Source organism: Chlamydomonas reinhardtii, chromosome 1 (genome assembly GCF_000002595.2).
Source record: "Chlamydomonas reinhardtii strain CC-503 cw92 mt+ chromosome 1, whole genome shotgun sequence".
In the NCBI taxonomy this organism is placed as follows: Eukaryota; Viridiplantae; Chlorophyta; class Chlorophyceae; order Chlamydomonadales; family Chlamydomonadaceae; genus Chlamydomonas; species Chlamydomonas reinhardtii.
This window is the reverse complement of record NC_057004.1, coordinates 4747406-4760296: the sequence shown is the minus strand read 5'-3', so window position 1 is coordinate 4760296 and position 12891 is coordinate 4747406. Positions and strand designations below refer to the sequence as shown.

General features: G+C 64.0%; 1 protein-coding gene across 1 annotated transcript; it reads right to left on the bottom strand.

The window, feature by feature from the left end:
- Window positions 1–173: 173 nt before the first annotated feature.
- Window positions 174–12887, bottom strand: CHLRE_01g032850v5 (uncharacterized protein). The gene is made up of 25 exons (XM_043058664.1): window positions 12663–12887; window positions 12415–12521; window positions 11925–12159; window positions 11261–11707; window positions 10921–11019; window positions 10212–10690; window positions 8907–10011; window positions 8655–8723; window positions 8067–8376; window positions 7010–7387; window positions 6695–6813; window positions 6419–6459; window positions 6217–6247; window positions 5976–6059; window positions 5617–5793; window positions 5419–5463; window positions 5168–5267; window positions 4790–4937; window positions 4416–4501; window positions 4176–4276; window positions 3959–4008; window positions 3734–3768; window positions 3496–3534; window positions 3141–3270; window positions 174–2881 (listed from the first exon to the last, which is right to left on the bottom strand). The coding sequence occupies exons 1-25, from the start codon at window positions 12816–12818 to the stop codon at window positions 2785–2787; spliced, it is 4668 nt and encodes a 1555-aa protein (XP_042928578.1). The 5' UTR covers window positions 12819–12887; the 3' UTR covers window positions 174–2784.
- Between the last annotated feature and the right edge of the window lie 4 nt (window positions 12888–12891).

Below are 12891 nucleotides of genomic sequence, written 5' to 3'. Positions count from 1 at the left end.
GGTGGGGCGCTCCGCACTGGTGCACTTCGTGCATCGCGAACATGTCCCCTAGGAACGCTGTCGCACTCATCTGCATCCAGACGCAGCTTCCGAGCGCCGCGCGTGCTAACAAACCCCGGTGACGCGTGTGCAGCCCCGAGGAGTCCATGGGAGGGGGGCTCGTCCCCATGCGCCGCCTCTGAATCTTACACAAGCCGCACCGCAGCCAGGGGAGGTAGGAAACAATGTGCCAGACCCCACGTCCCGAAATCCCCAGGGAACCCCGTTGAGGGGACCCGCCTTGAGGGGCCGACCGACCGACCAACCGCTCAACCGGCATTTGTTGCGAAACAGCTGTACCACGTACCTGCCAAGTCTGCTTGCCCACTCTCATTCAGATGTTATTGCAGCTTTGCACATCTCACGCGATGAACGCCAAGTCACCAGCCCCCCACGCACCCTTCTCGTATAGTGCCATGGCCTAGGCCGACCGACCCCCGAAAACATGTCCTTAGGGGGCAAACCCCCCAAACCGTCTACGATGCCGCCAGATTTGCGCCCAAACCATCCACACTGCGTAGATGCGCGGCCCCAAACCCACCAACAATTCTCCGCCTTCGGTGGATTTGGGGCAAGTTTTTACAGTGTAGATGGAAGATACGGGCACTGAACCTTTGTGCCACCAGCTCCCAGGCCCCAGGGTTGCTGCATTCCTTAGCACTCCGTACCAGTCTGTAGCACCCTGCGGCACCCAGTTAGTTCTCCGTAAAATTGTTGACTTCACCCGCGAACCCAGCCCCCCCCATGCACGTTCAAACCCGCCCCCTGCCGAAGTCCGTGTGACTCCTCAAACAGTGAGTCCAAGCCAAGCTACGCAACCGCCAGAGCCCCACCGTCTGTATCAATGCCGTGCCGCTTCACACCTTCCACTGCTTCCGCCGCGATTGGCCCCAACGCCGTCATCCGAACCTCCGTACTTCATGGTATGTCGTGTCCAGCCCCCGCTACTGCAAACACCACCGCCCTGGCTCGCACCACGTACCACACAACTGGTTCAGAGCCGTGATCACCTATACCAGTATTTATAGCCTCCAAGTAGGACCCGCTGGATTCCCGCTGGATTAAGGAAACGAAAAGCCCTTGTGGAGGCACTCCCGCTGGACAGCGACGCGCAACAGCACCGCCGCATCAAGGCGCCCTCAGCTGATGTATGCCTGGTCACGCACCAGTGGCAATCACCGGCAACGGCACGCGAGTGACACGCCCGGTACAGCACAGGCTAAATTGTATGAATGCAAGTGAGACGTTCGCCTCACTCACTTTGTAAATTGTGACCAATCAACAACGCCTCGACACGCCGCACTGCCCCCAACCATCCATGCCCCATACGCATCACAGTGCCATGCGCTGTGCCTGCCGCAACTGTCGACACAGGGACAATCATATACTACCACACACAATGGACTAAGGACAGCACAATTGCCTGCAAACATAATCAGCCCTCTCGAGCGTCCGTGCTCAACTAGTTCCTCAGCAACACCAACACACACACCTTCTCACCCATGCCCACGTGCCACCTGTGCCACCATGACGCGTTACCTGCCGTGACGGACGCCCAGCCACTCAACAGCGCGCATAAGCCCCAGGAATAGATCCTCAGAATGTGGTTGAAACAAGTGGCCCCCAGCAATACCACGTGTCGGCCCGCCCTGGCTGATGGCGCACGAGCCCCGACGACTGGCCCGACGAGCACCACAGGGCATGGCCTAATGCTTGCCCAGCCATACCCGGCCATCCAAGTCGTGTTGCTGTGAAAGTTAGTTATCGCCATTCACCTTGTGTGGCTTATTCCCAACGTATAACAGTGCTGCCCGACTAAGGCCGCCACGGGCCACGCCTGCACGGATGCCGGCATTTGCAGAACAGGATTTGAGCTGCAGAACGCGCATCCAGGACAGTGCCCGAATACTGCTGTCCCCGGCAGCCTGCCTATTGTTGTGCCACATTATCCCAGCAGCAAGAGCACTGTAGCGTGCCCATCAACTCGACCCGCAAGCTCGCCACCCACACGGCACGGTACATCCACACATAAAGGACAACCGCCGCAGCTTATGAATGCCATCACACTTGATGAGCCCCCGAATGTGCTTGAACCCGAATCATGCGAAGCACACAAAGATTGCCCTGCGAAATCACATGCACGTTCCACATGCTGCCGCAAGGGAGGCTACGGCCTCCTCAAATTAGTTGGATTATGCGTGTACTACGTGTGCGCTGTGTATGCGATGCTCAATTAGGTGATCGTATGACAGCAGTCCTGCACGGGCACAGAGCCCTGCACGGGCACTTGATGACCGATTGGTCTCATGAGTATCTTTGCCTTATGCCCCTTCAGGAATAAAGTATGCCTACTGTATTTTGGGCAACGCATGCAAACAGTGGACTTGTCCCTACATAAGAAACAACACGCATCGTACATGAGAAAAGTTGCATCGTACGCCCCGCGTGCGCACGTCGGCACAGTTGTGCCACAGCCCTGGGAGTCTCAGCAGTGTCAAGGGCCGCACAGCCATAACAAGCTTTGCTGAGAGTAAAGCCACTCACAGCTTTGGGGAACATGAACGACGACCGCATGAATAATCGTAAGGCTCTTGCCCTGGCCCTGAACGCCTTCCGTACGTCGCTAGTAGCAGCAGGTGCGTGCTGCAGGCAGCGACAGGAAGGGCGGCAACCTACTTGCCTCACTGCCACCGCCACCGCTAGATATATATACTTGCTGGATAGATCCCAAGCGCGGCCTGCAGGCTACAGCGCCTGCAGCTGCTGTGTGATGATGGTGACCAGCTCGTTGGCCTTGGGGCGGCGCGAGGGGGTGGCGCCCCAGCACTGCTGCGCCAGGGTCCTGGGGGCGAGCGGGCGGGCAGCAGCACCGGCCGGGCGATGGAGCCGGTGGGGGAAGGGGCAGGCGGCGTCAGGACCGGACGCCAGGCGTCAGGAGCGAAGGCCAGGCGTCAGGAGTGGAGGCCAGGCTGCCGTTCTGAGGGGCTGGGCATGCTTGTGTGGCGACCGTACATGCACACGGCGAGGCCAGGGCGGGTGGTCTGCGCCAGCAATGCGGCCATGCCTGGATCTACAGGTCCAGCAGACACGCATGTGCCTACCTGTACGCGGACGGGACGTTGTCACTGAACGTGGGCCGGGCGCCCTTGTACACCATCCGCGGGATCTTGTCCGGGTGCACTTGCGGAAAAGGCCGGGCGCCGCCGGCCAGGAGGTCCCAGCACAGAATGCCTGCACACGCACGCGCACACGCACACGCACACGAACAGCAACACAGCAATCGATCGGGCCGTCGGGCGTCATGCCATGGCCACGACACAAGTGGGGCGTTGGCTCGCAGCAGTACAGTCGTACGTGTCGGATGATTTTGTGGCACAGCTGCAGCTAGCGCGGTCATGGCGCGCGCGTGCGGCCGACCCGCCCGTTGTCACCCGGCCCATGCGCAACAGGGCTCACCAAAGCTGTAGATGTCAGCGGACGCGTCAATTTTGGCCTCTGCATTATATGCAACACGATACGCAGTACGGGCAGGGCAAGCAACGCATGGTGGCGGCGAGCGCGGTTGGGGGGAAACAACATGATGGGTGGGGGGAAACCCAGAAGGACCAGCAGGCGGGAACCTCTACCTCTGCATCCGTATCGTCACGGCCATGCACATGCTGCACTAGATCATGCGCTGCAGATCTGTACTTACTTCCGGGCATGCACTCTGGCGCCATGTGCGTAACCCTGTGGTGACGACGTGCAAACGCAGGGATGAAGCAGCACGGATAGATCGGACGGGTGTGGCACCACGGCACGCGAGCGCAATGGATGCACAATGACGTACATCATCTTGTGATTCTGTAAAAGCCTAATTGCAATCGGCACACGTAGGCACACTGGCGTGCCGCCGACGCCGCGGCGGTGGGGGACTCACGTGCCGCAAGCCTGGTCGACGTTGGCGAAGCGACCGCCGTCCTCTCCCTTCTGCGAGTGCAAAGAAACAGACAGCGTCTCAGCGCGTGTTGCAGCATGGTGCACTTGGGCCCCCGGAGCGTGTTGTGCTTTGTGATGCTAGCGGCAAATGCAAGGTGTCCGTCATATGCGGGGTCGTAAGCGCTCAAGCCGCCATGCTGCACGGCCCGCCGCCGTACCTCGTTGAGGTGCAGCACGAACCCAAAGTCCGCAAGCTTGACGGTGAATCCGCGGTAGTCACTGGGGTTGGACTTGAGTAGAAGGTTGGCGGGCTTAACATCTGTGCGGCGTGTGTGCAGGCCCAGCCACCGGTAAGTTAGACCCAAACCAAAATGAACAAGACCCATGAGAGTGCAGATAATAGTTGATGACGCGGTACGGCTGGAGACGCCCTGCAACGGCAGAATAATGTCGCCCACCTCGGTGCACCAGGTTCATGGAGTGCAGGTGCCTCAGCGCCAGCGCCACGTCCAGCAGCACCATGTACACGCCCTTCATGTCGTACCTGCGTGTGCGTGCCGAGGGGAAGAACAGAGAAAGGCTCACACCCACGCACCGACAGGGCCAGCAGCTGGGCATGCAGCCGGGCAGCCGGGCGCACGACAACTGCTTGCTGATGCATTCCTGTACCGTGCCTGCCGCCCCCGTGCAGGAAAACACTAGCGACCCTAGGCTCGCAGGCCGGGCACCGCCGGCGGCTTGCTTGCAAACGCTATGCTGCGGAACCCAGCAACACCCGCTGTGCTGCCGAATTCGTCCCCTCCCATGCCCCGTGGGTGCCCGCTCGACTCACATGAACGATGAGGAATACACGCCGTAGGCCGCTGCGCGCACCGGCGTCCGCGCCAGGCGCGGGAAGGCGCGGCTCTGCAGCGCCGCCCCGAGCGACCCCGCGTCGCAATACTCCGCCAGGATGCACGTCACACGCGCCTCGTTGTCGCCTGACCGACCGGAATGCGATTGCGGGGCATCTCAAGACGTGTGAGATTCTACTACTGAGACACGCGTCATGTGTAAGAGGGGCTGCGTGTGTGGATATCACAAGGCGGCTGGAGCGGACTTAGGTGCATTGGGCGTCCAGCTGCGCGCCCGGAAGTCCCCGACGTTTGCGCATGCAGTGGTTATGCGCCTGTGCGCGACCCCGGCTGTGGGCGATCGACCCACAGCTCACCCATCTCAGCAGGCACCGGCGGCGCGGGCTCCAGGTACAGCGATCGCGGGTCAGTGATGCCGCCCGCCTGCTCGTCCGGCGCCGCACGGCTCCGTAGCGCCTGCGCCGTAGCAGTGGCAAAAGAAGGACCTGGATTAGGTAACCGTGCGTTGCGGGGCTGACGGCCTCGGTCGACCTTGCAGCATCATTTGCATTAGTTTGCTTTGTCGCCTCGCTCGTCAAGCAGTGGCATGTGTGCCGCAATAACGCACCACGTTGTTGAATGTGGAGTAGAACTGGACGATGTTGGGGTGGCTCTGAGGATAGAGGATTGAGCGGGGCCGTTGGATGGGCAGAGAGGCGACGCGAGGCTCGGCCAATCAAGAGTGGCGGTTGCACGCACAATCAACAGTGCTTTCCCTTGCTTGGCAGCTTTTGCTTTCCCACACATGGTTGCTCCAACCACTCACCGCACTGCCCTGCACCGCTAGCTCCATTGCGTTGCGCAGCAGCTCCCGCCGGGCGCGCAGCTGCTTGGCTGGGTTTGGGGCGGCGGCGGGCGCCGGCCCGCCGTCCGGGCCGGGCGGCGCGGCCGCAGCGGCTGCGGCCGCGTCAACCTCGCCCTCGACGTCCGGCATTTCCATGAGCTGCACGCATTGCAAGGAACGAAATGCAGGATACTAATGACAACCTGGCCGGGGGCTGGCCACAAGCGCGAATGTGTGGCTGTGTTGCACTTCTGCTTGCGGCGGCGGTGATGGGCCACAACCAGCTGGCAGGCTGGCCCGTGTGCCCACTACTCGCACGCTAGCGGCAACGAGGTTCGCACCTTGACTGCCACTTGCAGGGTGCCGTTCAGCAGTCCCTTAAGCACCACACCGCCGCCGCCGCGGCCCAGCACCTCTTGCAGCTCCTGCGAGCATGGGTTTTGAGCGCGCTGTGCACGTGAGCGGCGGCAAAGTTCATAGGCGCATAGCGTGCGTGAAGAGGATCTGCATGATCGCCGCATACCGTACTCGTCAGCACTCAGCAGGTGGCCCAAGCAAGCAACGGCCATGCATGACCCTCACCAGCTGCTCCAAGTCGCTCGTGAATGTGCCCCTGCGGTTCAGATGCGGCGCAGCGGGCGGTCCGGAAAAGCAGGTGAGCAGCGGCAAGCACTGGCGCGATAAGGCTGGCTGCCAGCGGGATGTCAAATAAACACCGCCGCCGGCAATCAAGCGCCAGAATTGCACACATACGGTATAATCGGGCCGAAGGACATGTGCTCACCCTGTCGCCCCGTTCCTGACGGCCGATGCATGAATCGTAGCCTGCAGGCGGCGAAGCAGAAGGAGAGTTCTCACATGGAAACGGCAGATGTGTTGCTCCTGATTGCGTCCGAAGCGCAGGTTACCCGAGTGCGGCCACCACAGCTTCCCGAAACCATACGCCCCAGCCATCGCCCGCCATGCTTTACCTCCCTACCCCAGCCTCCCGCCACGAACGCATACACTACAAACCCACACGATTACACACACACACACACACACACACACGCACACGTACATGGATGCTGGACACAAGCAGGTCCATCTGCTTCTGCGCCGTGGCGCCGCCCGCCTCCACGCCCGTGACGTGGATGATGGAGGCGCTGCGGCCCGGGCCGCCCGGCGTGAGGCCTTCACCTGTGTCCGGCGGGTGGATGGACCTCAGCACAGCAGCATCAGAAAGTAAAGGTGTGGTGGAGGCCGGTTTGGCAAGGCACAGAGCTGCCCGCCGCAACGCTAGGGGCATTCCGGTACTGCTGCAAGAGGTCATCACCAACCAAGACAAAACCTCGCTCCACACGCCGCCCCACCCCAAGCACGCATGGTGCCTCACCTGTGCCCGTGGTGGGTAGGTCCCCGGTGCCCAGCAGCAGGTCCAGGATGTCCTCAGCCGGCATCGTCGCCGTCCTCGCCAGGCTGCTGCCGCCGGTCTCCAGCGCGCGCCCCTCGCCGCCCGCGGCCGTGCCCGCGTTTGGTGTAATGTTGCGGCTCGCTGACGTGCTGGCGGCCGTGGCGCCCGCCGCCAGGCCCAGCGTGACGCTGCGCGCCAACGTCATGCTAGGGCTGCGGCCAGCCGTTCCCGAGGGAATGCGGAGAGCGCGCTGGCCTGCGGCCGCGGCAGAGCTGCCGGCGGTGCGGCCGGGCATGTGGCTGGCGCCGCCCTGCCGCGGGTCCATGCCCAGCAGGGAGGCGCGGCGCATGCTTGAGGAGCCTGCCGTAGTGGGATGTGGAAGGGGCGCGGCGCGGCAGGGTGTGTGCTTCGTTGCCGGGCTCAGTGCACGCAACGCACATGCGTCTGTCGGGAGCCTGCATTGAGCTTGAGATCCAGTGGTGAGGCAGGAGGATTGTGACGCACCGCACTACAGCGCACCGCTCGCATCCTGGACGCTGGGACCCTGCCGGCTTCTCCACAGTTCAGAACCAAAAGGCTATTGATCGCCAATAGGCGGCGGTTCAGAATCAGCGCTGGAGCTAGAAGCGACTTCGCGAGTCCATGGACAGGATGGGTATTCACGGGCCCAGATAATAAAGACCCCGCCCCGTCCCAATTGACCCTCTTTCCGATGTCTGGTTAGCAGTCTCTGCTGGCGGGCATAGCATTGCACGGTGTGTGGTATTGCTGTTTGGTTAACTGTTAGCTGTGCTTCTGCTTGAAAGCGGGACGCGGCTGTACACATGGGGGGCTTGCGTGCTGCACGGACCGACGACCCCGGCTGTGCCCGGGATAGGAGATGAGGTAGTTTCGAAACCTTCGACCTCAGACATTGCACCAACATGGCGTGGGCGCAGCCCACTTTCCTTCTTACGAGGGAGAGCCATCCTTCTTGTGCACATCCCACCACAGGGCAGAGCCCGTTCCCCCTCCCCCGAAAGGCCCTGCGCGACCGCACCTCGCAAGGCGGCCTCAGCGGCGGTTTTGTCCTGCTGCTGTGCATGCACGACGTCCAGGTCCGCAGTGGTCAGGTAGCTACTCGTCAGCATGCTGCTGGGGCTGAGGGCCGTGCCCATGCTGCCGCCGGCGTCGCCGCCAGTAGTGACGACCAGCCGCCGGCTGCGCCCCAGCAGCGACTCAAGCAGCGCTGCATCGGCGCGCACGGCCCCACCTGGCCCACTGGCGCCAGTTGGGACGTGCGGGTCCTCCAGGGCGCCGCCGCCGCCCAGTCCGGCGCCACGCAGTACCGCGTACGTCCCCACTTGAGCCTGCGCAGATGCAATGGGGCAGCAGCAGCAGGTCGGAGTGTGCGTGACGGACAGGCATTCTGACAGGCCTTGTTCCTTGGGGTACTTTCACGCACCCCAGCAGTGGCCCCATTCCGGAAGCGGGTCGCGCGGAGACACAGGCGCTGACCCCACAGCGCGTGGCTGCCCCACTTGTGTAAGCAAGCCATCAGGTGCACTCAATTAGCATTCGCACTATCTACAGATGCGACACCGTGCGTGCACCTGCTGCACAAGCCGCCGGTCAATCAACCGCGCACCTGTTTGAGCAGCTCATACTCGGGCGCCAGCGGGCCGCGCAGCTGCTCGCGAAACGGCGATGCCAGGGCCTGCGCAGTGGAGGCCGTGCAGCGACTTAAGCATACGCAGCAGCACAAGCGCAGAGCGAGAAGAGATGTACATGCGACCAGACTACTGGCAACAGCGCAGCCAGGGCGCGCGAGCCTGTGTGCCTGCTGCGGCATCCCCATCCTATGACACTAACTCGTGCCCACCACGTGCCCACCGCCCACCTGGTCGATCAGCTCCTGGCAGCTCTCCCGCACCGCCTCCAGCAGCGCTGCCGGCAGCCGCTGCGCGAAGCACACATACAGGCCCAGCGCAGCGCCGGCATCGCTGCTGCCGCCTGGCCCTCCTGCCAGAGGCGGCGGCACCGGCGGGACCCGGCCTCCGGGCTCGCTCGCTCCGGTCCGTTCTAGAGACAGTGTGAGCAGCACCAGCGATTGTGGCGGCGCAGGCGGCCCCGGCGCCGCTGAGCCCAGCGCCGCCGTGGCGTTCGTGGCGAAGTTGCCTGACGTGACGGCTACGGCCGCGCCGGAGGCGGCTCTGTGTGCGCCGTTTGACGTCGGGCGCGCGATCGGGCTCGTGATGGCAGCGGCCAGCATGCCACTGGCAGTGGATGCGCGCGTCTGCGCCGCGGCGCTGCCGCCGGGGGGGCCGCCAGCAGCTGCTGCGTGCGGCCCGGCGGCGGTGTTAGGGGCAGGGTGGTGCGCACCGGCGGCAGCGTGCGCCTGTGCCAGCACGGAGCACAGCAGCACTATGTCGCGGCTGGGGTTGTGCACGCCCTGCACATACAGCTGCGTGTCATCAACCACCGCCGCCGTCGCCGCGGCAGCAGCTGCTGCCGCCGCAGCCTGCCCCGCGGCGGTGGATGTGGTCGCCGTAACCGCAGCAGCAGCGGGCAGTGCGGCGGTATCGGCTCCACCGCCGCCGACGTTTGGCGTGGAGCGAATGCCCAGCAGCCGCTCCCGCTCCCGCAGCGCCGCCGCCTCTTGCTGCCGGAGCGCCAGCACCGTCGCCAGCAGCGTGTGCTGCATCGGGAACGCGTTGGCGTGCAGCGCCGCAGGGGCGGTCCCGCCGCCGGCCGCGGCAGCGTTCACCGTTGCCACGTCCGCCGCCGACAGCGGAATCACCACGGACGCGGCGGAGAGGTTGCGGCCGGCGAAGCTACCCAAGCCAGCTGTGTAGTGTGCGCCCGAGAGCGGCCGCGGCGTGTGCGAGCTGCCGCCATTGGTGGGGGCGCCGGCGGCGGCCCCAGCGCCGTTCGCAAGCGACGAAAAGAAGCGCGAGATGGAACGAAGGCTGGGGGCTGTGTCTGCTTCTCCAGTTGGCCCCGCCCTGAGTTGGGGCGGCAGACATGAGGCAGCGATGATCAGGTCAGGCATTCAGGCCCCAACCCGCCCCTTCCCCCATTGGCGTGATCGGGCTCGGCCCCGATTCCTCAGCCCAGTCCCAGCACGCACGGGTGCGCCCATTACGCTAGTGGTGGCTACATCCCATCTCCCTTTACTTTCCGCCACGCGTGCGTGCCGACCCACCTCAAGGGGCTGGTGCTGTTGATAGTCGTCGCGACACCCGCTAAAGCCCCCGCGCCTGCAGTACCCGGCGTTGCCCCTACCGCCGCGGCCGCCGCCGCCGCGGTCGCCGATGTTGGGATGGTGGGCGCGCTGACTCGCCCCATTTGCGGCGTCAGCAGGCTCCGGCGGCCCCGTCGGGACGCCGACCGGGTGCCGGTAACGCCGCCCATGGTTTCGCCGGCTCCGTAAACCGCATCGTCCAAACAGCTGCCGGTGACATCGCACACCACACCGCTGCCGGCGCTCGGCTGCAGCCGCAGCAGCAGGCCCAGCAGCGCTTTCGCCTCCGTCTGCGGCAGTGGCGACGGCGCAGTCGCCGGCGCGCTGCCGTCGCTGGTAGGCGCGGAAGTGCCGCTGGGCTGCGGATGCGCGGGCGGGACCATCGCCACGCCCACGTATGCATCCAGTATGAAGCGGCGCTTAACGTGCTCCACTACCGCCTGTGAGGAGCAAGCGCAAGATGGAGGACCTCACGACATGAGCCCAAACCCTGCTTCGCGTGGCGTCCGCGCACAGCGCGGCGGTATATCTGGGGAAGCACTCTGCGCCATCGGCCTGAGCACAAGCGCCTCGAACAAGTCCAGCCGAAGGCTAAAACGAGAGAGTCCATCTTGATTGCACATGACCCGCACGAACGAACGCAAGCCCCGTGCGCGCGGTCGCTGCTCACCTCCACGAGCTCACACACCAGCGCCTGCAGGCTGCCGGCGCTGCGCAGCCGGATCACCGACTGCGCCAGCCACAGCAGTTTGTCCGAGCCCGAGCCCATCTGCGGCGCGCAGCAGATTGGGTAAGTCATGTGTACCGTACCGTATGGGGGACGTCAAGGGCGGGACTCTGGGACAGCTTGGGGACAGCTGAGGGCCTCGTGCTACAACTGAACATTAGATGCATGCCTGCCCTCTGATGCCCGTACACAACAACCATACCGTATCCACTCCTCGCCCCCTTGCCAGTAAGCAAGCATCTGCCAGCTGTTCGCGAGCCCATGCAGCGCTCAGCCGACCCACCAGGCACATGGACGCGGTGAAGGACAGCGACCGCAACATGTCTGTGTCCCGCAGCAGCGCCGCGGCCGGCGACGGAGCCATGTGACCCGACGTGGCCGCGCCGGCTGCCGTTGCTCCCGACGCCGCCACGAACACCGACAAGGTCGAGTTGCCCAGCGTCGCCGCCAGCGCGCGCGGGCCCGACACGGGCACGTGCGTGTTGGAGGGGCCCAGGCCGGTGCTGAGGATGCTAACGGAGGTGTGGGTTTCGGACGTCACAGGTGCCGTGGCCGGCGCTGTGTGCCGCTCCTCCAGCAGCAGGGCGCCGACCATGCGGTCGCCCTGCATCAGCGGCACCGCGGCCATGTGGATGCAACGGAAGCTCGAGGGCGAGGTCACGCAGCCGGCAGGCGCCAGCGGCGACGGCGCGGAGGTGTCGCGCGGGTAGACGACGCGTGTCGCCGGCGCCTGTAAAGTGAGTCGCGGCAAGTTTCGTGATCAAATGCAGGTATTACGAAGAGGTATCGCAAGATTAGGGACGCGTGGTGCATAGACCGGCTGTAGTGTTTTGGCGTGGTTATTTGGGGCCAACCCAGATCGTTTGGAGGGGCGGGGGGAAGAGGCAGGCTGCTCGCGCCTCACAGCACCCCACACGGGCCCCACATCCCCCCCTCGCGTCCCTCACCCGCACGTTGTGAGCCTGGCTCAGTAACTCCATGCGCACGCCCTCCTCAACCGCCGTCGCGCTGGCAATGGTGGAGCCCGAGCTGCGGCCGGGACCCCCGCCGAGCCCGGGAGCGCCCGCAACCACTGCCAGCGCCGCCGCTGAGGCGGCAGCGGCGTGCGCGCCCACCGCTATGAGCACCAGGTCCCAGTCCACGCCCGTGAGGCCAGACGCCGTCTCCACGAGGCCATAGAGCCTGGGACGATGGCAGCGGGCAAGGCGCAGGTGGGGTCGGCGGTGACTCGAGTCAGCGTAAATTGGGTGACCAAGATATCCGCGGCACCGTTTTTTGCAATCCGACGCGCATTTGCTATTCTTTACAGGCTCCACATTGTTGACAGGGCAGCAAGACAGCAGGGCGTGTCGGAGCACTGCGTTTTTCTGCGGCGGGGTCAATGGCTGTTTCCAACTGACGTCCCAGGTCCCAACGTGCACGCGGACTGTGGCTCACCGAGCACACATGCCCCGGTCCTCGAAAGCGCGCAGCAGCCCCGAAATTCGACTTAGCCACGAGTGTACCGGGGCTGACAGAAGCGCAGCCTGGAGGCCATCGAGTGCCTGCAGCCATCATTTAACAGCTACATGAGTTAAATTATGCGCTTGCGTTTCCTGCGGCGAGCCGAGCCTGCGCCAAAAACACGGGCACGCGAAGGTCGCGACACGCGCTAACCTGGACCTAACCACTGCCTGCATATTTACCTCTGCAGCGAGAGCACTGCAAGGTGCTGGCCCGGCCGGCACGCTGGCTGGTGCAAGGGTTTTCGGGCGGTTTTCGGGCGGTTTGAGTGCCTCCTGCTCCTCCCTTGGAAGCTCCTCCTGCTTAACATGCGGCTTGAAGCAGTCAAAGATGCCCATTCCGTGCTGAAAATGCAGGCGAGCAAGCGGCTAGAGTTCGCCTCGCTTTAATAATTCGACTTGAGCTCGCGTG

What these genes read in the sequence shown, in the direction of transcription:
- CHLRE_01g032850v5 (XM_043058664.1), bottom strand. Translation starts at nt 12,818, where the DNA reads ATGGGCATCTTTGACTGCTTCAAGCCGCATGTTAAGCAGGAGGAGCTT. An exon ending in GCCAGGAGCTGATCGACCAG is followed by an intron (nt 8,724 to 8,906) that starts GTGGGCGGTGGG and finishes TCCACTGCGCAG; the next exon opens with GCCCTGGCATCGCCGTTTCG. An exon ending in GTGTATTCCTCATCGTTCAT is followed by an intron (nt 4,502 to 4,789) that starts GTGAGTCGAGCG and finishes ACGCACACGCAG; the next exon opens with GTACGACATGAAGGGCGTGT.